At 42.2% G+C, this 23,163-nt stretch overlaps 1 protein-coding gene across 4 annotated transcripts in view; it reads left to right on the top strand.

Moving 5' to 3' along the window:
• HERC2 (HECT and RLD domain containing E3 ubiquitin protein ligase 2) overlaps nt 1-23,163 on the top strand; it is a 1,448,528-nt gene that overhangs the window by 1,155,660 nt on the left and 269,705 nt on the right. For all 4 annotated transcript variants that reach the window (XM_069204283.1, XM_069204284.1, XM_069204285.1 and 1 more), the window contains one exon: nt 3,458-3,613. In XM_069204283.1, coding sequence (XP_069060384.1) covers nt 3,458-3,613 — 156 coding nt within the window. The remainder of the gene's footprint in view (nt 1-3,457; nt 3,614-23,163) is intronic.

The raw sequence follows: 23,163 nt of genomic DNA, 5'->3' as shown, positions 1-23,163 counted from the left end.
TACATGTGTTCACGTACCTAGACGATTGGTTAATCAAAACCAACACGCTAAGACGGTGTTCACAACAAACAAAATATGTCATAGAAATCCTCCACAAACTAGGTTTCTCAATCAATTACACAAAATCACACCTTCTGCCGTGTCAAACACAGCAATACTTAGGAGCAACAATCAACACATCAAAAGGGATTGCCACTCCAAGTCCGCAAAGAGTTCACACATTTCACAATGTGATACAGACCATGTATCCAAATCAAAAGATACAAGTCAAACTGGTGATGAAACTACTAGGCATGATGTCTTCATGCATAGCCATTGTCCCAAACGCAAGGTTGCACATGCGGCCCTTACAACAGTGCCTAGCATCACAATGGTCACAAGCACAGGGTCAGCTTCTAGATCTGGTGTTGATAGACCGCCAAACATACATCTCGCTTCAATGGTGGAACAGTATAAATTTAAACCAAGGGCGGCCTTTCCAAAACCCAGTGCCACAATACGTAATAACAACAGATGCTTCCATGATAGGGTGGGGAGCACACCTCAATCAACACAGCATCCAAGGACAATGGGACATACAGCAAAAACAGTTTCACATAAATCACTTAGAACTGTTAGCTGTATTTCTAGTGCTCAAAGCATTTCAACCCATAATAAAACACAAACACATTCTTGTCAAAACAGACAACATGACAACAATGTATTACCTAAACAAACAGGGAGGCACACACTCAACACAGTTGTGTCTCCTAACACAGAAAATATGGCATTGGGCGATTCACAACCACATTCGCCTAATAGCACAATTTATTCCAGGAATTCAGAACCAATTAGCAGACAATCTCTCTCGGGATCACCAACAGATCCACGAATGGGAGATTCACCCCCAAATACTAAACACTTACTTCCAAATGTGGGGAACACCACAAATAGATCTATTTGCAACAAAAGAAAACTCAAAATGCCAAAACTTCACATCCAGGTACCCACAAGATCAGTCTCAGGGCAATGCGTTATGGATGAGCTGGTCAGGGATATTTGCTTACGCTTTTCCCCCTCTCCCACTCCTTCCATATCTAGTAAACAAATTGAGTCAAAACAAACTCAAACTCATACTAATAGCACCGACATGGGCAAGACAACCTTGGTACACAACACTACTAGACCTCTCAGTAGTACCTCATGTCAAACTACCAAACAGACCAGACCTGTTAACACAACACAAACAACAGATCAGACATCCAAATCCAGCATCGCTGAATCTAGCAATTTGGCTCCTGAAATCCTAGAATTCGGACACTTAGACCTCACACAAGAATGTATGGAGGTCATAAGACAAGCTAGGAAACCTACCACTAGACACTGCTATGCAAATAAGTGGAAAAGATTTGTTTATTACTGCCATAATAATCAAATTCAACCCTTACACGCATCTGCCAAAGATATAGTAGGATACTTACTACAATTGCAAAAGTCAAAGCTAGCTTTCTCTTCAATAAAGATACATCTGACCGCAATTTCAGCCTACCTGCAATTACGCACTCAACTTCATTATTTAGGATACCAGTCATAAAAGCATTTATGGAAGGCCTAAAGAGAATCATACCACCACGAACACCACCAGTTCCTTCATGGAACCTCAACATTGTCTTAACACGACTCATGGGTCCACCTTTTGAGCCCATGCACTCTTGTAAAATGCAATATTTAACATGGAAAGTTGCATTTTTGATTGCCATCACATCTCTAAGAAGAGTGAGTGAAATTCAAGCATTTACTATACAAGAACCATTTATTCAAATACACAAGCATAAAGTAGTTCTACGGACAAATCCAAACTTTTTACCAAAAGTGATCTCACTGTTCCACTTGAATCAAACAGTAGAATTACCAGTGTTCTTCCCACAGCCAGATTCTGTAGCTGAAAGAGCACTGCATACATTAGACATCAAAAGAACACTAATGTACTACATTGACAGAACAAAACTAATTCGAAAAACAAAACAACTATTTATTGCTTTCCAAAAACCTCATACAGGGAATCCAATTTCTAAACAAGGCATTGCTAGATGGATAGTTAAGTGTATTCAAACCTGCTATCTTAAAGCAAAGAGAGAGCTGCCTATTACACCAAAGGCACACTCAACCAGAAAAAAAGGTGCTACCATGGCCTTTCTAGGAAATATTCCAATGAACGAAATATGTAAGGCAGCAACATGGTCTACGCCTCATACATTTACCAAACACTACTGTGTAGATGTGTTAACGGCACAACAAGCCACAGTAGGTCAAGCTGTACTACGAACATTATTTCAAACAACTTCAACTCCTACAGGCTGAACCACCGCTTTTGGGGAGATAACTGCTTACTAGTCTATGCACAGCATGTGTATCTGCAGCTACACATGCCATCGAACAGAAAATGTCACTTACCCAGTGTGCATCTGTTCGTGGCATTAGTCGCTGCAGATTCACATGCGCCCACCCGCCTCCCTGGGAGCCTGTAGACGTTTAGAAGTTGATCTTGAACATTTGTAAATATATTACTTTAAACTTCATTATGTACATACGTATTCACTCCATTGCATGGGCACTATTACTAGCATACACAACTCCTACCTCACCCTCTGTGGGGAAAACAATCCAAGATGGAGTTGACGCCCATGCGCAATTGAGTCGAAATGGGAGGAGTCCCTCGGTCTTGTGACTCGAAAAAAGACTTCTTCGAAGAAAAACAACTTGTAACACTCCGAGCCCAACACCAGATGGCGGGATGTGCACAGCATGTGAATCTGCAGCGACTAATGCCACGAACAGATGTACACTGGGTAAGTGACATTTTCCATATAGTGGGAATATCTTGAAGATATTTTTATCATCTCTGGTTACTTTTCCTGGGGAAAAGTGTGCCATGCACACCTAATTAACCCACATATTACATCATTGATGACATCTTCTATGCCATCATTGATATTATCACTGCAACATTTGCAATAAAATTGTTGAGACAACTGCATGGTGGTTTCATGAGCTATAGTTACCTTAGGGAACAAGTTGAAATTGCTTGAAATAACTTTTAACAGCTGAATTTCTCTGGTTTTGTGCTTGTAAATTCAGAACTTAACTATAACGCCCCTGTAACCTTGTTTTTTTTTTCAGTGTATGTATATGCGGTGTGTGTGTATAAGAAACTCTGAAAATGAAAATTGATACAAAATCTAGACATTGCAAGATTGAAAAGAATGTACTATTGTACACAATATTCAAAACAATATTGAGAGATGTTGACATTAAGTACTATGCACATTATGTTCATGAATAAATTGTTTATTCTGAAAACAGGGACATTGATGATACCTTGCACTAGAATAGTGATTTTAAAAGCACTTGTTTTCCTTTTAAATACCAATTTGTTTCTTTCTCTGTAGCCTGAAGCCTATGCTTGTTTATTGCACAGGTGCTGGTGGCCCTTGCTTGTGATCTAGAGCTGGACACTCTTCCATGTTGTGCCGAAACACACAAGTGGGCTTGGTTTAGAAGATACTGTATGGCCTCGAGGGTTGCTGTATCTCTTGACAAGAGAACACCTTTACCGCGTCTTTTTCTTGATGAGGTAATGTTGCTATAGCTGTTTAACTAGTAATTCAAGTTTAGAGTCCTCAGTTTTTTGTTCCAAAAAAGCTCTCCTTAAAAGTATTGTTGCAAATGTTTGAGTGAACATTTTATCCTGTCATTGAAGTCTACAACTGAGTGGAAATGTACTGAGATTAGTAGTGCCATCTATATAATACATAATGTGGTGATTTTAATATCTTTTACAGTGTTTTCCATCAAATATTTGTTTTAAACAGTACTCTCAGCTTTTGATTCAACAAGAAAGAGTACATAATTGCTGTTGGTGTGATCATCTATGTAGGAAATTGCCGGAGAATGTGGAGCAGTGTATCAAGCATCACACACGTTCTTTTTATTACAAACAACTTTTTCTTCCTAAACTCCTTTTTTGTTTTAAAATGGCATGAGATATAGTGCAATTAAGGCATTGTTCAGTGTCAATATATATACTTTTTGTTTGGGGCTCAACCACTTGATAATACAATTTTACGGATGGCTGGGACTAACCGAGACCAGTAGATCTGGCCTTGTAGCTATGACTCTAATCTTGAAACCTGGATAACATAAACCAGCTTGATCCAAATGGTTGTGGGATTCAAGGGAAACACATCTTTCTTTGTGCCACAAATTGTAAATCAGTAATGTAAATATGTAAAAGGCAGCAGTGCAGTGTGTTCTGTTGTAGAGTCCCAATTACATGTCATTTAGACCCAACACATCACTCCATTTTCAGGATGCTCCTGTTATATAAAAAGAAAGTTCCTTGTGATGGGATGTTGCTAGAGTCCAAGACATGAAACTGTTTGGGTGAGCTCTTTGTTCATTTCATTTAAACTTTATTTCGGTAAGTAAAAACATACCATAAAAGTACAGTACAAACATAATTTTTTTTTTTGATTTGTAAGGTTGGTAGAACACTAAAAATATAAGCACAATAAAGAATTTAATAAGATAAAAGGAAGTTAAAATCCAAACAGAATAATCAAAATATATATCTCCTTAAAATGGAATGTTCCACTCAACAAGGACCCTATTCCCTGCGCCCATATATGTTCGATAATACAATAGGACAATGTCTTTGTACTAAAAATTTAATACTAAAATCAGAGATCAAAAGTCAATAAATATACATACATAGATCTAAAAATTGGCTACCCAGTCTTATTCTTTAGAATTGCTAATCTAAGGCGCCTGATTGATTCGAGAAATTTTGCCACTGGTAAAACTACCTGGACAGATGAATCAGATTTTAAAATTCTCTCAACATGAAGATAGGACCTGGCGCCTATAGATTTGCAAAGCGGAATGATCCAAAAGGCTCTTTGTTTATGATATGCATAGCAATAAAAGAGAACATGTGAAATAGACTCTTCACGTTGACAACCCATTGGACAAAGCTTGGATCTATTAGTGGGACAAAGCCATTTGTACGTTAAGGAGCACAGAGGGAGGGACCCTATTCTGAATCTAACAAAAAGAGATCGCGCAAATGGGGATAGTGCTAAATCCATGAAAGGCTCAAATTCATAGTGGCATTTGATTGATAAATAACTATCAGACATAGACAGCTGGACAATCTTAGTAAATTGCACAATCTGAACGTTATGCCAAAAAGCATCCTTCAGTAACTGCACAGCATTTTTAGGAATGGAAAATGGGTCCAACCAATAGAACCCTAGACCTAGATGGATTAAGGACTCTTTGACATAAGCACACCATTTCGTTTTACTGATAATGTTGCTGCCCACCAGTTTGAGAAGCCCACAGCGAAATGGAGAAAGGGCGTCAGTTGACCAAAGCCGGATCCAGTATAGCAAGGGCCTTAAGGCGGCAATCTGTGAGATAGAAAAAAGATTGAAATCCATACGGATGGGCAGAGATGGAGTAGTAGAGGGAACTTTTAACAGCAGTTTCAAAAATTGATTTTCCGCCCTTGCCAAATCCACCAGGTTGCAATGGCCCCAAAGTTCAGCACCATATAGGCCCCCCCCCGGCTTGAGATTTGTATATTTCGAGGGCGGGAGACATTGCAAATTTGGGAGATCTAGAAGCAAATCTTACGATGCCACCCGCCCTTTGCTTCAGGCACAATTAAGATTTCTGGCGGTGTGCATGCCAAAGGTGTGAGTCTTCCAATTTGATACCTAAATAGTCGAAAGTGCCCACTCTTTCCAAAGGAACGCCATCTAGGTAGACCAGCCTCTTCATTTTGCACCTATTGTCCCCAAAGACCATGTATTTCGTTTTTGCTGAGTTGATTTCCAACCCATGATCCTTGCAAAACTCCAGAAATCGGGAGAGCAATCTGGGTGAGCTCTTTGTTAATTTAGACTCCAGAAGAGGAAGAAAGAAAAAGAGTCGATCTCATAATATTTGTATTCATTTTTAACATTCCACTAACCCCTCCTTCCTTCCATCCCCATATCCTTCTCAGCCCCCTGCCACCCATGCACCAACAATTTCATCATGAATTTGGCAGCAGCGTGATGGAATTAAGTTGTGAGTAAATTGTGGGAGGTGTTGAAATGTTTTTGCTCAGAGGCCAGTTACTGCTTTGATGTAGTCACCAAGTGACTGCAAAAATAAAGCTAAATGAAAAGCTGCTAAAAAATAATGTAAGGAGGAATACATCACAATATTGATAAATTATCACAGTGGAGCTCAAAATAATGATATAGAGTAGAAAAACATGAATAAAGAAAAAATCTTGGTTTATTAATAACATATATTTTCAATGTATCACCATTTTACCTTATGCATATTTCAAAATATAATTCTCCAACTGAGACACAGAAAATGATAAGTATTCAAACTGTTGCAAAATATATAAAGGCAAACTCCGAAATCACACTACAAGGTGACAATCACAAATGAACACTCACTCTCAACATGCTAAAACGTCACACACACCCATACCCAGTCATACCTTTCATGCTAAACACATCAGACAATCTTGCACTAATAAAAACTGCACAATATGATGTGTCACAAGATCAAGGCAATTATAGCGTTCTGAAAGACACTTCTATGAGAGAGAAAGCCTTCACAATTACATCAACTAGGCCTCCCCACAATTAAACCTAATGAGAACTATTGGAGTTCCCCTACAGAATATACATATCTTCAGTATAGATATCCTGGAATGCAATGAATCAGTCTTTAGTGAGCAATGATAAGTTCTTCTGCAGGTGAGCATTGCTTCCAATGTCACACCATACGTCAGATATTTTCAATATGCAGACTTTTGTTTTAAATGGGTCTTCCTACACAGCACCACATCATGAGCCACACTCTTTTTTTAGGAATTAGAGTTCTTCCAAAACATCACATCAAAGGCTGATGCTCGTTTTGGTGAAACTGCAAAGCGGAAGCCACCATCCTGAGGCCCCAGCAATCCACTTTAAAAATATAGAGCGGAAAGTAGCAACCAAGGTGTGATCTAGAAAGAATAAACAATAGTACTATAACAATATTCACAGGGAACTACATATGAGATTACTGCCAAAATGAGCTCCAAAAGAAAAGGATACTAAAATAGAAACAGAATGGGCACAAAGCTACTGAGAGAGCCGAGAAAAATAGCATGAAGTAGCCATCACCAAATTGCTAAAAATAGAATAATCACCGTGGTCACCCTAAATATGTTCAATACCTCAAGGCAAAAACAAATCACGTTACCTGGATATTCAGATGACAACAGAAAGATATAATCCCAAATCGGGGGAGTTTTGGATGAAGCAAAGAAGAGGACTGAGGAAGTCAATGGCGAATTGGATTCCTTCTGTGAATACGTGATTAAAAGGAAAAATGAAAAACTTAAAAAGGATACTAGATACTTCTCTCAGGAGAGAGTTTATCCATACCTTTCTGATAATTATTGCAACCTGTCAGAAGCTGGAATATCCCCAGCGGATAAACAAGATTGGACCAGCAAAAGGGTCATCACTTTCTCAGATACATCAGATTCAGAAGGGAAGGACAGCTCCCCTCAATTTGACACTTTGGGGACTCGGTACAATCAGACGGAGGGGTATATCTCCTGGAATCGTTTTTTGGGACCGAGGAGGTGAGGCTATCGATCCAGATCTCGGAATCAAGGAAGAAACAGATATCTAAATTTGCACCCAGCATCCCATTACCTCCAGAGAAGGAGACAAAAGTACTGGAGGAGCTTAACTCTATCCCAATGTTCAGTCTTCATGGAAAGAGTTTGAAGCCGATCACTAGAGACATTTTGACTAAAGGACTTTCTTTTGTCCCTAGTCTAGGATCTGACAAGTTTATACTTACCAGAGACCTGTTTGCATTTTTCCAGCACATTAGATTGAAAAAATCTTTTCCCTCAGGATCTTATATTGATGAAGGAAACTGGTCGGGTTATAAACCCCCTTCTACATTTTTATCTTTAAGGGATACCTTGGGGCTGGAAGTGGACGTTTCTGAGATGGCGATCCTTGGGAAAATCCAAAATTTAATGAAGTATATACCTTAACTCAGTTACAATCTTACTAAAGAAGAAAGCATGTTACCCCGAAAACTCAGTGAGGATAAGGAGATTTCAGTGATGCTGTGTGACAAAGGGAGATGCATGTACTTCTGGACACTCAGACATATAAATCCAAAATGATGTCAATGTTGCAGAGCTAGGAACACTACCAAAGGATTTGGAGAGACCCTGAGAAAAAATTAATTCAACCTATTCAGTCTATTTGCGAGGTGGCAGTCCACCAAGGAATTATCTGCAATAAGGAATTGGAATATCTCACGCAGACAGCTACCCGCCTACCTATTATCAATGGCATTCCTAAAACACACAAAAACTTGGAGGACCCACCTTTTAGTCCGATCGTGCCCACCATTGGCGCAGCCATGGAACCACTCACCAAATACATTGATGTGTTCCTCAAACCGTTGGTGAGTAGATTACCCTCCTATGTAAAAGACACCGGATACATGATTACTAAGATAGAGGGTATGGAGTTTGATTCACATTGTGAATTCCTTGTCACATTGGACATAGAAGCACCCTACACTAATATTCCACAACAACAAGCTTTGGATACTATTAGAGATATACTCATGGAACAGAATGACAAACCACAGAAGGAATTCATTCGTCAATGTCTCAAAATAGTTCTTTCTGAGAACATTTTTGAATTTGACAAGGAGATTTTTCACCAAATTAAGGGAGTTAGCTTTGGGGCTGTGTGTGCCGAATCTGTATGTGGTCAAGTTTGAGGAAAAACATATTTACAATGAAGTGGCTCCTTTCTATGAAAATTTAAAAAACTGGTCAAGCTACATTGCTGATATCTTTTTTTTATATTGAAGGGGGAAGAAACTATGCTAGAAGAATTCCTGCTGTGGTTAAACTTGTGTGAAGAAAATTTGAAATTTACGAGCAATATGAGTCGATCACAGGAGGAATTCTTGGACATAATGATCAAACATCAGGACCAATGTCTGGTGGTGTCTTTCTACACCAAACTGACAGCAAGAAACTCACTCCTCCATTATGATAGCTATCACCCACGATGCCAAGAACAAAGCATTGTGTTTAGCCAATTCCTCAGACTTAGAAGGAATTGTACCAACATAAAGGATTTTTTTTACAACATGCAGATATTTTGAGGATTAAACTACTGAAACTTAGCTATCCTGAAAGACTGCTGAGAGACTTCCTCAAGAGAGCTAGATATTATAATAGGGAGAGCATGTTTATAGAAAGAAGCAAAGAAGAACAAGATAAACTTGTATGCGTGATTCAGCACTCCAAACGTAATGAGAAGTTCAGGTAGATAATCTACTCACAGTGGGACATACTGAATATCAATCCGGTATTGGGTACCCTGGACAAACCAATCTTTGCATTCTGGAGAAACCGCAACTTAAGAAACATCTTAGTTAAATCATGTCCCACCAGACAATTCAGTGATAATCAGAAATGTATCATGGGCTTCAGCCCCATAAGAGGTAATCACAAATGTGGATCCTGTCATGCGTGTGAAGATGCCATTGTATCAGATGAGGTGACTTTTGAGAAGAAAAACATCCGAGTTCCTCCTATGACCAGCTGTATGACCAGGAATCTTAATTATCTGATTTTAGGCACCTGTGGACTACTTTATATAAGTGCAACTGGCAGGGAGTTCAGATGTTGCTACAGTGAGCATAAATCGGCCATATGGAATTGCAGAGAAGCAGCACCATTGGTCCAACATTGGACACAGGCTAAACAAATGGCAAGGCAACTTAAATGGACCATCCTAGAAAAATACTGTCCATTAGAGGACAGGATTCAGACAAATTAAGGGAGAAGAGGGAAGTATATTGGATTTTTACTTTGACGACATATACCAATAGTCTTAATCTGCCCCTTGGGAAAATACCACCAGGTAATGTCAGGTTTTTACTTTTGGCGCCTGTTTTACTACTTAAGGTGTATGGGGCCTTCCATCCATGCATCATTTGTGGAGCTTTGGCGCATGCAATCCCAGAGTTATATCTGTTTCTCTCTTTCATGTTTTCCTGTCCTGAAAAGTTTGGCAGCCCTTTATTAATTAGTGTACTTGTTAGGTGGCGCCACATTGATGTACCAGAGTGGTGGAGTTTGGGTCTTATATTGTTCTGCTTTTTTTAGGCTTCCCATTGTTTTTATTATTTTTTATTTTCATGTTAAAGTTTTTATGTTATTTGTCTATGGGAGGATGTGTTCATGTTTCCTTTTCCCTTTGTTTTTTCCCTTTCCCAATGTGGCGCCAACTTATACCCTTTCGTACTTTACTGCTTTTGGTGCACTATGGACCATGGGGCTTTGTTTGGTTATAGTCATTATGTGGAAAGGTCCTCTCGGATGCATGCTCCCAATTTTTTTATTACTTCGGCTTGACCTATATTTATTTCCGCCTTTTTTTCTGCTGGTGTCGGGTACATTACTTTTGGACTTCTCATGCTGGATACCTCATGTACATCTGGAGTTCATCACGTTGAGTATTATACCCCGCCTGCCCTCATGTTTTACTTTATTTCCTTTTTTTTATATACTGGTGCCTGGTTTTCCTTGTGGTTTATTTATGCTGTTTTTTGTTGTCTTTAGGACCCGTGAGTTCTCACGACTTGTGTGCTCATCCTTTCTGGCATTATGGAACCAATTACTTTCCCCGATTGTTTAGGATTTCTCTCTCTCCTAATGGGCATGATCCTGCATCTAGTTTGTATTTCCTGTACCTCCATTAGTGTAGCTATATTCTTGGGCTGTTCTTGTTTTTGTTTTAGATTTTTTTGTTTTCTTATTTGGCATAGTTTATGGATGCATGGGTGGCTGAAAGCCATATCTTGCTGTTGTCGCCTGAATAGTTCTTCCCGGTAACATGGTTTGTTTTTGCCTTGAGGTATTGAACACATTTAGGGTGACTACAGTGATTATTCTATTTCTAGCAATTTGGTGATGGCTATTTTATGCTATTTTTCTCACCTCTCAGTAGTCAGTTCTCTCAACGGCTTTGTGCCCGTTCTGCTCCTATTTTGGCATCCTTTTCCTTTGGAGCTCATTTTGGCAGTAATCTCGTATGTAGTTCTTGTTTATATTTTTTTAATATTACTATTTATTCTTTCTAGATCACACCTGGGTTTCTACTCTCCCCTCTGTATTTTTATAGTGGATTTCTGGGCCCTGAGGAAGGTGGTTCCTGCTTTGCAGTTCCACCAAAACGCAAGTCGACTTTTGATGTGATGTTGGGGAGGAACTCTCATTCCTAAACAAGTCTGGCTTATGATGTGTTTCTGTGGAGGAAGACCCATTTAAAAAAAAAGTCTGTGTATTGGAAATATCTGACGTATGGTGTGGCATTGGAAGCAACGCTAACCTGAAAATAACTAATCATTGCTCACTAAAGACTGATTCATTGCATTCCAGGGTATCTATACTGATGATATGTACACTATGTAGGGGAACTTAAATAGGGCTCATTAAGTTTAATTGTGGGGAGGCCTGGTTGATGGAATTGTGAAGGCTCTCTCATATAGAAGTGTCCTCCAGAACACTGTATGTGTCTTGATCTTTTGGCACATCATATTGTGTAGTTTTTATTATTGTAAGATTGTCTAATGTGTTTAGCATGAATGGAATGACTGGGTAAGGGTATGTGTGACGTTTTAGCATGTTGAGGAGTGTTTATTTTTGATTGTCGCTCTGTGGTGTGATTTCTGAGTTTTTCTTTATATTGAATCTTTTGTAATAGTTTGAATACTTATCATTTTGTTTGTCTAAGTTGGAGAATTATATTTTGAAATATACATAAGAAGAAATGGTGGTAAATTGAAAATGTTATTAATGAACCAGGATTTTTTCTTTATTCATGTTTTTCTGTTCTATATATTTATTTTGAGCTCCACTGTGATAATTTATTAATATTCAATTTTGGGATTTATTACTACTTACATTATTTTGAAGCAGCTTTTCATTTTGATTGGTTTTCGTTGTTACTTCCCCTGGTTGGCTTCTTCTTTATAATTTTGTCAGGGGCTCCGTTTTTTTATATTCTGTCACTAAGTGACTGACCTGCGACCACACAAAATGGGTCCCTGTTGCCTCATTTTATTACCCAGCAGCAGCGAGGCGCTAAATTTATTTTCAGCCAGGGTGCCTCTTACCAAGGGCCAGCTGTATTTGTCACATTATAATACATTATATAAGAATAAAGCTGTTCTTAACTAGTTTGAGGAGAGCTAGGAGAAAATATGATAGGCTTATAAGTTATAATATCATGACCCAATTTGTATCGTTAGCAGGAACAACCCAGCCACAAAAGGCTAAGTAGCATAGTGTCTTAAAGATACTTCTAACTACTTCTAACTACATATTTCTAACTTTTTGAATTCCTTTGGGCACCCCTGGCTCGGGAAACCTTTTTAGCAATTACGCCTCTGTGCTCATCAGTGGCGCTATTGGACTCTGTGGCAAGCTCGCCCCACCTCTGAAAGTGACACTGCAAAGCTGTATTTGTGAGCCACCCAGTCTACTAACATGAGCTCCTCTTTTTAATCTGTGCCCTTCAAAGTGGATCTGGAGCGTCTGTCGCAAACCTTTGTCAGTTCTTCAGCAACTTCCAAAATGTTTTCATGACGGTGTACTAGAGCTGTTTCTCCCCCGAAGACTACAGGATCCAGGCCATGCTGCTCCTATTGGATGCAGATATTGGTTATGAACCCACATGACATCTGTTTTTGATGTCCCAGACCCAAAAATGTGAAGTCATGTGACAGATGCTTCCTGGTGCCCCCAAAAAACCATCAAGGAACGTCTCCAGGTGCAGGTCAGGTGTCCTTCTTCTTCTTGTCTTTATTCCTGGTAGGAACAAGGAATCCCTGCCCTGGGAGAGAACTCCATCCCCGGTGAAGCCCAGGTCAAAGTCAAAGGACAAATTTTGGCTCAAGTACTAAAGTCCAGATGGGAGTCCTCTCCTGTCCAGGGAGAGAAGGCTCAGTCGGCACTCAATCCAATTCCACAGTTGGAGCAATGCCACCTAAATTCCTTGAACCATCTTCAACTCCCCAACACATAGATTTCTTAAAGGCTAGTTTTGGACGAATACTGGTCTAATTTGAGCACCTCCCTACCCCATGGTTCTGCCATGGCCTCCATTCGGACTTCTGCCAACAGGATTTTCCTCAGTGCTGACTGACCTTTTTCACCTTCTGCCTGCCACCCTAAAAGCATGAGACCGCCCGACCACTCGTTTATTGAATGTTTCACCCAGTTAGACCTCGATGTCAGAGGCCATCCCTGGTGGCCAGCTCATATCTAGAGAAGAATTTGGATGCAGGGTAGTCATGTGTTGTGGAAACATTCTTTGGTGGTGCCTTTGCCTCAATGCCTGCATTTTCAAAGTATTGGGACATGTTTTCGTTCAGATTTAGATGTGATACAAGACTTCAGAATGAGGAGGAGGCTCACCATTTGTGCCCGCCTCACTTTACTGAAGCTTTGAATGCCAGTTGCCATGATACTTCACCAGAGATGTAATTGAACTCCCCATTGGACCCCACCTCTTTTGCTGAGTTTTTCCGTAGAGCCACAGAGGTGTTGGAATTACAATTGCCAACTGTGGAAACTAAGGAAACTTTGAAACCTCATCCTTGTATTTAAGAGCCTTTGTTGGCACTCATTGAAGTCCTGAGGGAAACCTTGATCGGAGTTGGGTTAAAACCATGTTTGTGCCACCAGTAAGTCGTCCCCTCGATATGCACCATCGGAACCAGGGCCCCTCAGACTGTTTGGGCGGTGCTACAGGCACTAGTGTAGTGATTCACCGTCACACCTGTATGCATTTTTTTTTTCTGGGGACTTGCAGGCCTTTCCTTGTTGATATACTAAGTTATTTGTGGATAAGACAGATTAGGCTTTGGAGAGTTTCAAAGAGAGCCATGAATCGGCCAACTCCTTCAGCTTAATATCCCTGGCCCAGCAGTTGCATCCACAATACCAAATGTTCAGAGGATATTTCTGGGGCCTGTCTTTTAACCAGAATCTGCCATCTCAGCCAGTTAAGCAGTCCGTTCAGCCCTTTTGTGACTCCATGGCAAGTGATAGTGTCAGAGGACGAAGCAGCCAGTAAGGTCAGCCCTCCTCTTCCTTTTCACCTGCTTGTCTCAGCTCTGATGCCCAATTCTGGAGTCATTGTTGGCCAGTAGGGGGCAGAATATGCCCAGCTTGGAGGGCTGTTACATCTTACCAGTGGGTCCCGCAGGTTATTGGTCATGGTTAATTTTGTATAACACCTCCTCCCCAGGTCCTCGCTATTTGTCCCAGACTTTGGCAAAACATGCCCCCATTCTTGTCAGGGGGATAGTCATTGCTGCCCAAAGAGTACCAGCGAAGGAGACAGTCAAATGGTGCTATTCCAGTTACTCCTTTGTGCTCAAAAACAACAGTGGGCTCTAGTCAGTTTTAGACCTTCAATTATTGAACACTCTGTTTTCGGAAGGACAAATTGAAGATGTTCTCTCGCCTCGGTCCTCTCAGCTCTCGATTCAGCACCTTTAGCTGTGTTATTTGACTGGCTTGAAGTGTACTTCTGTGTACCCGGCCTGTGGACCCCGAGTCATTGCTTTTGGTTTTTTGTGGGTCGAAACACTTCCACGTCCTGCCTTTCGACCTCACCTTGGGTCCCCATGCATTTACGAAGGTGATGACTGTCCTCACAGCTCATCTTCATGGGTAAGTGGTATACATAGTTATGACAATACTGAGGCACTCGTTGACCAAGTATTCAATAACATAAAATATACAAACGTTCCTACAATAGTGGTATACATAGTCCCAAACCCCAGCAGCTAGCTGTTCATGTCGGCTTGTCACAGTAAGGTGCTGATCACCTCCAGATGAACATCTTACTTTTTTTCTATCAGCTGGTGCTCAGGAGTCCCATTAGAGGGGCTGTTGTGGACAGTGGCGTGCAAAGCTTTTGCACCTAGCAGAAAGGCTGGGTCATTCAGGATATGACCTTGCTGTTCTGGACTCGGGCCTATTTTCCTGCCTGGATGGTTCTCAGAGTTCTTGCTCTCCCAACCTCCTGTGTCATGCTCATTCGCATATGAAGGCTTTGAAAAAGAGACTTTGTCTTCAGTAGGGTCAGCACTGGGGGTGTTTTAAATAAAATCTGTTTTTCAGATGAGATGTGCTGTCCGGCTGTCCCATAAAGTCTACATTAGTGGCAGCCCTGTTCAGGTTCTAATGGACAACACAACAACTATGTTGTCCTGCAACAAAAAGCACAAACTGTGGTCTAAAACTGTTGCTTGCTGGATCTTTAGGGGATTTCTCCTGAATGCCAAGTGGGGAGTCTCTCGGGCAGATCTGTTTGCTGCTGCAGAGGATGATCATTGTTAAGTCTTTTGTATAATCTCCTCTGTTTCCCTGAGCTGTGAAAGTCAGGCAGGACCACTCAGTTCATCCTGATAGCCCTAAACAGCGCTTTTAAAAATAAGGCACTCTGATCTGCTGAGTCAGAGCATCTACCCTCAAGTCCTCCTCTTTAGGAAGATCTGCTGTCCCAATAAAGTAACATGATTTTGCACCTGAACTTCCACAACCTACACCTGGGTTTGATCCAGCTTGAGTGGCTTTGATTTGCCTGAAGAAGTGTTGAACACAATTTTGACTACTCACTTCCTATCCAAAAAAGTTAATGACAACGTGCGAAGTTTGCAGCATAGTGTGAATAGCATGGAGTTAACCTTCTTCAGGCAAAGCTTTCTGTTGTTCTTGAGGAGCTGGTTCTCTATGTAGTGTACTGAAAAGAAGTACACTGTACAGAGAGTCCAGTGAATACTTAATTGGTTTGCTGGGGCGAAGGTAGATAGGTCTAATGCTCTATTTGTGATAGTGTGGGCGAGCAGTAAGGCTTATCAGGAAGTCATGTTAAGATTTGTTGTACTCACAGAAGCTATAAATGAGACACACTCTCAATGAATAAATCTGAGATCAATTTAGAAAAATAGCATTTGCTTTTATATGTGCTTTGAATCAAAGAGCTTCATTATAGGGTAAGCAGGTTTTTAAAGAAAAATACTTTTCAGTTTCAAAAATCGTCACAGTGCAATTTCCAGAGACTTGAATGTTAACCTATGGGGGGAGAAGAATGCAGTTTTGCAGTATATTACTCGACTTACAAATCCAGGGTTTCAGATCAACACCAGGCAAGGTTCAAATCAATACCAGGAGTGCACCCAAAGGGGAGGCCGAGTGCAGAGTTCAAATTCAGGATCAGGTGCCCAGTGTTAACCAATGGAGTCTTGGGGGTGAACGAATATGTGCTTGCTCGGAGATAAGTAAAGCGATGTCTGCGGTTGATCTCCTGGGGTTCAAGGTAGGCACAAAAAGGGGGAGCGGGGCAGAAGGCCGCACCAAACTTACACTCTTAGCGGCACGGAGGTGGCTGGGTGCAGGGTGCCAACAAAGCTTTGGATGCCCAGTGTTAACCAATGGGGGAGATCTGTTTTGGATAAAGGCTGCAGGCTCGGGTCAGAAGGCTGAACGAAGAAAACCCACAGTTGCCTAGGTAAGTTCTGACGCTAAAGGACTTAGGGACCCTGACGGTCCAGCTCCCCAAGGCCCAGGAGCTTTGGATTGCAGGGTGTCATTTGGTATCAGGAACAGCTTACTGGGCAGATCACAGTAGAAGGAGTCTTCAGTTTAAGACTGCAGGCTTCAAGGCAGAGTCCGGCAGGGGTCAGCCCACGAAGGACTCAGGCTCAGAATCACTGAGGAACCTTCACAGGGCTGGTGGGCCAGTTGGACTCGGGCCATGGGTGTTGGGTGCAGAGGTGGGTCCAGAGGCGGTTTCGCAGTTCCTCAGGGCAGAGTTCCTTTTTTTTAAAAGCTGATTTCTATTTGAACAGGTCAGCTGTTCTCAGGAGATCTTGATCTTTGATAAAGGGAGGCAGTCTTCCCAAAGCGCAGGATGGGTCGTTTTTTGGTGCAGGATTGTTGAGGGCTGCAGACAGGCCTGTAGGGCTCAGGCCAAGTCAGTTGGTGTCTGCAGTCTTCCCTGCTGATGCAACTCTGTAGTGTCTGGCTCTTCCTAGATCATCAGGAATCTGAGTTCTAGGTTCAGGGGTGGCATCTAAATGCTGAATTTAGGGGCGTTACAGGGGTGCCAGGTGGTAGCCAATGGGTTACTCACCTTTAGGGTAACTACACCCTTCTTATGACTGTTTCCTTTGGGAATTGGGCATAGCCCTAACCCCAATTGGCTTAATTTGTTCCAAACAAGATGGAGGAATTTGAAAGGTAGGGCCCACTTCAGCTCATCCACCTTAGGGGTGTGACTGGCATGAAGTAAACACTCCTCCTAATCTGCCTAGTTTTCCACCAGTCTTGCTGCCAAAAGTGGGGCCAGGAACTGGGTGTCAGCCTTCTCTATCATTTGAAGAGGCCTGGGTTGCATTTTAATGGTGGCAAAGCCTTTGAAGCTCCCTGCCCTGGAATGTCCTTCCTGCCTGGGCGAGGTGTTATCACTTCTGCCCAGAGCAGGTATTTATTCTGAGCACTGAAGAGCGATGGTTCTCACCTCAGGGTGCCAGAACTCTGTCCAAGGTGGCTACACTGGTTTTGACCAAATAGTGTCCACGCTTGGAGTTCGTAGGTTGTCAGGGGGCTCTAAGGAACCCTGTTTTGGAGAAAGAACACTGGCATTGGGGACCTGGTTAGCCGGAACCCAGTGCACTTCAGTCAAAGTTGCATCCAAAATCCAGGCAAAACGTGGGGGGGGGGGGAGGTAATGCAGCCAGAACCCACCTTCCTACATCTTCTGAGTGTTCTATTTTTGGCCTGATAGGCTTTGCTGTGGCCACTGTTATAAATGTTATTAGTCTGCTCTGTCAGCTTTCCCTCATCCACATATGTTTCTTCCTATAGCTTTGATTAGGCTGTACTGTGGACCCTAATTTGATCCCTTCATTCTTCTAGGTGTGCGCGCTTTTTGCACAACTGTTCTTTAAGGTTGCTGACCCTTCAAACAGTCTTTCCCTTCTGCGTATTTCATCAGTGACCTACAAAAGCTTTAAGTGCAGCCTCTTTATACCATCTTTTCTCATGACAAGTTGATATTTCAAACTCTGGCATCCTTTCTCCCTAAAGTGATGTCATCCTTGCATGTTGTGCATACAGTTATGCTTCCCATGTTTTTCTCTTCACAACATACCTCTAAGGAGCAGGAGAGGCTTCCCAAGAGAGCCCCTTACTCTTTAGATCAGCTTGACTAAAGAGCCCCAAGAGGTTGGCCAACGTTTCTGAGGCAAGGCTTCACCAGTTGGATCCTATGAGTGCCTTAGTCTTTAGATCTATTGGAGTAAGAAGCACTTGGGTGGTCAGCCAAGTTTTTGTTTGAATTGTCAGTGCAAAAAAAGGAAGGGCAGTTAAAAAATTGACTTTATCAATTTGAATTGGCATCAGTATCAAGCTGTACTATGCCTCGGCCATGAAGGAAACTCTTGACTCATACCTTCAGAGCCAAATTCTCCATTATGGCTTCAGCCAGAGGTGTTCTACAGGGAGTGCAGAATTATTAGGCAAATGAGTATTTTGACCACATCATCCTCTTTATGCATGTTGTCTTACTCCAAGCTGTATAGGCTCGAAAGCCTACTACCAATTAAGCATATTAGGTGATGTGCATCTCTGTAATGAGAAGGGGTGTGGTCTAATGACATCAACACCCTATATCAGGTGTGCATAATTATTAGGCAACTTCCTTTCCTTTGGCAAAATGGGTCAAAAGAAGGACTTGACAGGCTCAGAAAAGTCAAAAATAGTGAGATATCTTGCAGAGGGATGCAGCACTCTTAAAATTGCAAAGCTTCTGAAGCGTGATCATTGAACAATCAAGCGTTTCATTCAAAATAGTCAACAGGGTCGCAAGAAGCGTGTGGAAAAACCAAGGCGCAAAATAACTGCCCATGAACTGAGAAAAGTCAAGCGTGCAGCTGCCACGATGCCACTTGCCACCAGTTTGGCCATATTTCAGAGCTGCAACATCACTGGAGTGCCCAAAAGCACAAGGTGTGCAATACTCAGAGACATGGCCAAGGTAAGAAAGGCTGAAAGACGACCACCACTGAACAAGACACACAAGCTGAAACGTCAAGACTGGGCCAAGAAATATCTCAAGACTGATTTTTCTAAGGTTTGATGGACTGATGAAATGAGAGTGAGTCTTGATGGGCCAGATGGATGGGCCCGTGGCTGGATTGGTAAAGGGCAGAGAGCTCCAGTCCGACTCAGACACCAGCAAGGTGGAGGTGGAGTACTGGTTTGGGCTGGTATCATCAAAGATGAGCTTGTGGGGCCTTTTCGGGTTGAGGATGGAGTCAAGCTCAACTCCCAGTCCTACTGCCAGTTCCTGGAAGACACCTTCTTCAAGCAGTGGTACAGGAAGAAGTCTGCATCCTTCAAGAAAAACATGATTTTCATGCAGGACAATGTTCCATCACACGCGTCCAAGTACTCCACAGCGTGGCTGGCAAGAAAGGGTATAAAAGAAGGAAATCTAATGACATGGCCTCCTTGTTCACCTGATCTGAACCCCATTGAGAACCTGTGGTCCATCATCAAATGTGAGATTTACAAGGAGGGAAAACAGTACACCTCTCTGAACAGTGTCTGGGAGGCTGTGGTTGCTGCTGCACGCAATGTTGACGGTGAACAGATCAAAACACTGACAGAATCCATGGATGGCAGGCTTTTGAGTGTCCTTGCAAAGAAAGGTGGCTATATTGGTCACTGATTTGTTTTTGTTTTGTTTTTGAATGTCAGAAATGTATATTTGTGAATGTTGAGATGTTATATTGGTTTCACTGGTAATGATAAATAATTGAAATGGGTATATATTTTTTTTTGTTAAGTTGCCTAATAATTATGCACAGTGATAGTCACCTGCACACACAGATATCCCCCTAACATAGCTAAAACTAAAAACAAACTAAAAACTACTTCCAAAAATATTCAGTTTTGATATTAACCCCTTAGCTGCTGGGCCTTTCCCCCCCCCAGTGCTGAGCCCTTTTTTGGCTATTTGGGGTAGTTTGCGCTTAGGGCCTCATAACTTTTTGTCCACATAAGCTAACCACGCCAAATTTGCGTCCTTTTTTTCCAACATCCTAGGGATTCTAATGGTACCCAGAGTTGGTGGTTTCCCCTGGAGGAGACCAAGAAAATAGCCAAAATACAGTGAAAATTTAGTTTTTTCCAAAAAAATGGGAAAAAAGGGCTGCCGAAGAAGGCTTGTGGTTTTTTCCCTGAAAATGCCATCAACAAAGGGATTCTGGTGCTGAAATCACTATCTTCCCACCTTTCAGGAACGGGCAGACTTGAATCAGAAAACCACATTTTTCAACACAAATTTGGCATTTTACTGGGACATACCCCATTTCTACTATATTTGGTGCTTTCAGCCTCCTTCCAGTTAGTGACAGGAATGGGTGTGAAACCAATGCTGGATCCCGGAATGCTAAACATTTCTGAAAACTAGACAAAATTCTGAATTCAGCAAGGGGTCATTTGTGTAGATCCTACAAGGTTTTCCTACAGAAAATAACAGCTGAAATAAAAAAATATTGAAATTGAGCTGAAAACAGCCATTTTTCTTTATGTTTTACTCTAACTTTTTCCTGCGATGTCAGATTTCTGAAAGCAATATACCATTTTGTCTGCTGGACTCTTCTGGTTGCGGGGATATAAAGGGCTTGTAGGTTCATCAAGAACCCTAGGTACCCAGAGCCAATAAATGAGCTGCACCCTGCAGTTGGTTTTCATTCTATACTGGGTATACAGCAATTCATTTGCTGAAATATGAAGAGTGAAAAAGAGGTATCAAGAAAACCTTTGCATTTCCAAAATGGGATCAAGACAAGGTTTTGAGGAGCAGTGGTTATTTGCACATCGCTGAATTCCGAGGTGCCCATACTAGCATGTGAATTGCAGGGCATTTCTCAAATAGACGTCTTTTTTACACACTCTCTTATATTTGGAAGGAAAAAATGTAGAGAAAGATAAGGGGCAATAACACTTGTTTTGCTATTCTGTGTTCCCCCAAGTCTCCCGATAAAAATGATACCTCACTTGTGTGGGTAGGCCTAGTGCCCGCGACAGGAAATGCCCCAAAACACAACATGGACACATCCTATTTTTTTTATAGAAAACACAGCTGTTTTTTCCAAAGTGCCTACCTGTAGATTTTGGCCTCTAGCTCAGCCGGCACATAGGGAAACCTACCCAACCTGTGCATTTCTGAAAACTAGAGACCTAGGGGAATCCAAGGAGGGGTGACTTGCGGGGCTCGGACCAGGTTCTGTTACCCAGAATCCTTTGCAAACCTCAAAAAGTGGCTAAAAAAACAAGTTTTCCTCACATTTCGGTGACAGAAAGTTCTGGAATCTGAGAGGAGCCACAAATTTCCTTCCACCTGGCGTTCCCCCAAGTCTCCCGATAAAAATGATACCTCACTTGTGTGGGTAGGCCTAGCGCCCGCGACAGGAAACGCCCCAAAGCGCAACGTGGACACATCAAAATTTTTGGAAGAAAACAGAGGTGTTTTTTGAGAAGTGCCTACCTGTAGATTTTGGCCTCTAGCTCAGCCGGCACCTAGGGAAACCTACCAAACCTGTGCATTTCTGAAAACTAGAGACCTAGGGCAATCCAAGGAGGGGTGACTCGCGGGGCTCGGAGCAGGTTCTGTTACCCAGAATCCTTTGCAAACCTCAAAAAGTGGCTAAAAAAACAAGTTTTCCTCACATTTCGGTGACAGAAAGTTCTGGAATCTGAGAGGAGCCACAAATTTCCTTCCACCCGGCGTTCCCCCAAGTCTCCCGATAAAAATGATACCTCACTTGTGTGGGTAGGCCTAGCGCCCGCGACAGGAAACGCCCCAAAGCGCAACGTGGACACATCAAAATTTTTGGAAGAAAACAGAGGTGTTTTTTGAGAAGTGCCTACCTGTAGATTTTGGCCTCTATCTCAGCCGGCACCTAGGGAAACCTACCAAACCTGTGCATTTCTGAAAACTAGAGACCTAGGGCAATCCAAGGAGGGGTGACTCGCGGGGCTCGGACCAGGTTCTGTTACCCAGAATCCTTTGCAAACCTCAAAAAGTGGCTAAAAAAACAAGTTTTCCTCACATTTCGGTGACAGAAAGTTCTGGAATCTGAGAGGAGCCACAAATTTCCTTCCACCCGGCGTTCCCCCAAGTCTCCCGATAAAAATGATACCTCACTTGTGTGGGTAGGCCTAGCGCCCGCGACAGGAAACGCCCCAAAGCGCAACGTGGACACATCAAAATTTTTGGAAGAAAACAGAGGTGTTTTTTGAGAAGTGCCTACCTGTAGATTTTGGCCTCTAGCTCAGCCGGCACCTAGGGAAACCTACCAAACCTGTGCATTTCTGAAAACTAGAGACCTAGGGCAATCCAAGGAGGGGTGACTTGCGGGGCTCGGACCAGGTTCTGTTACCCAGAATCCTTTGCAAACCTCAAAAAGTGGCTAAAAAAACAAGTTTTCCTCACATTTCGGTGACAGAAAGTTCTGGAATCTGAGAGGAGCCACAAATTTCCTTCCACCTGGCGTTCCCCCAAGTCTCCCGATAAAAATGATACCTCACTTGTGTGGGTAGGCCTAGCGCCCGCGACAGGAAACGCCCCAAAGCGCAACGTGGACACATCAAAATTTTTGGAAGAAAACAGAGGTGTTTTTTGAGAAGTGCCTACCTGTAGATTTTGGCCTCTAGCTCAGCCGGCACCTAGGGAAACCTACCAAACCTGTGCATTTCTGAAAACTAGAGACCTAGGGCAATCCAAGGAGGGGTGACTCGCGGGGCTCGGACCAGGTTCTGTTACCCAGAATCCTTTGCAAACCTCAAAAAGTGGCCAAAAAAACAAGTTTTCCTCACATTTCGGTGACAGAAAGTTCTGGAATCTGAGAGGAGCCACAAATTTCCTTCCACCCGGCGTTCCCCTAAGTCTCCCGATAAAAATGATACCTCACTTGTGTGGGTAG

This window comes from Pleurodeles waltl, chromosome 8, assembly GCF_031143425.1.
Source record: "Pleurodeles waltl isolate 20211129_DDA chromosome 8, aPleWal1.hap1.20221129, whole genome shotgun sequence".
Classification (NCBI taxonomy): Eukaryota; Metazoa; Chordata; class Amphibia; order Caudata; family Salamandridae; genus Pleurodeles; species Pleurodeles waltl.
This window is presented reverse-complemented; position numbering and strand designations above follow the sequence as displayed.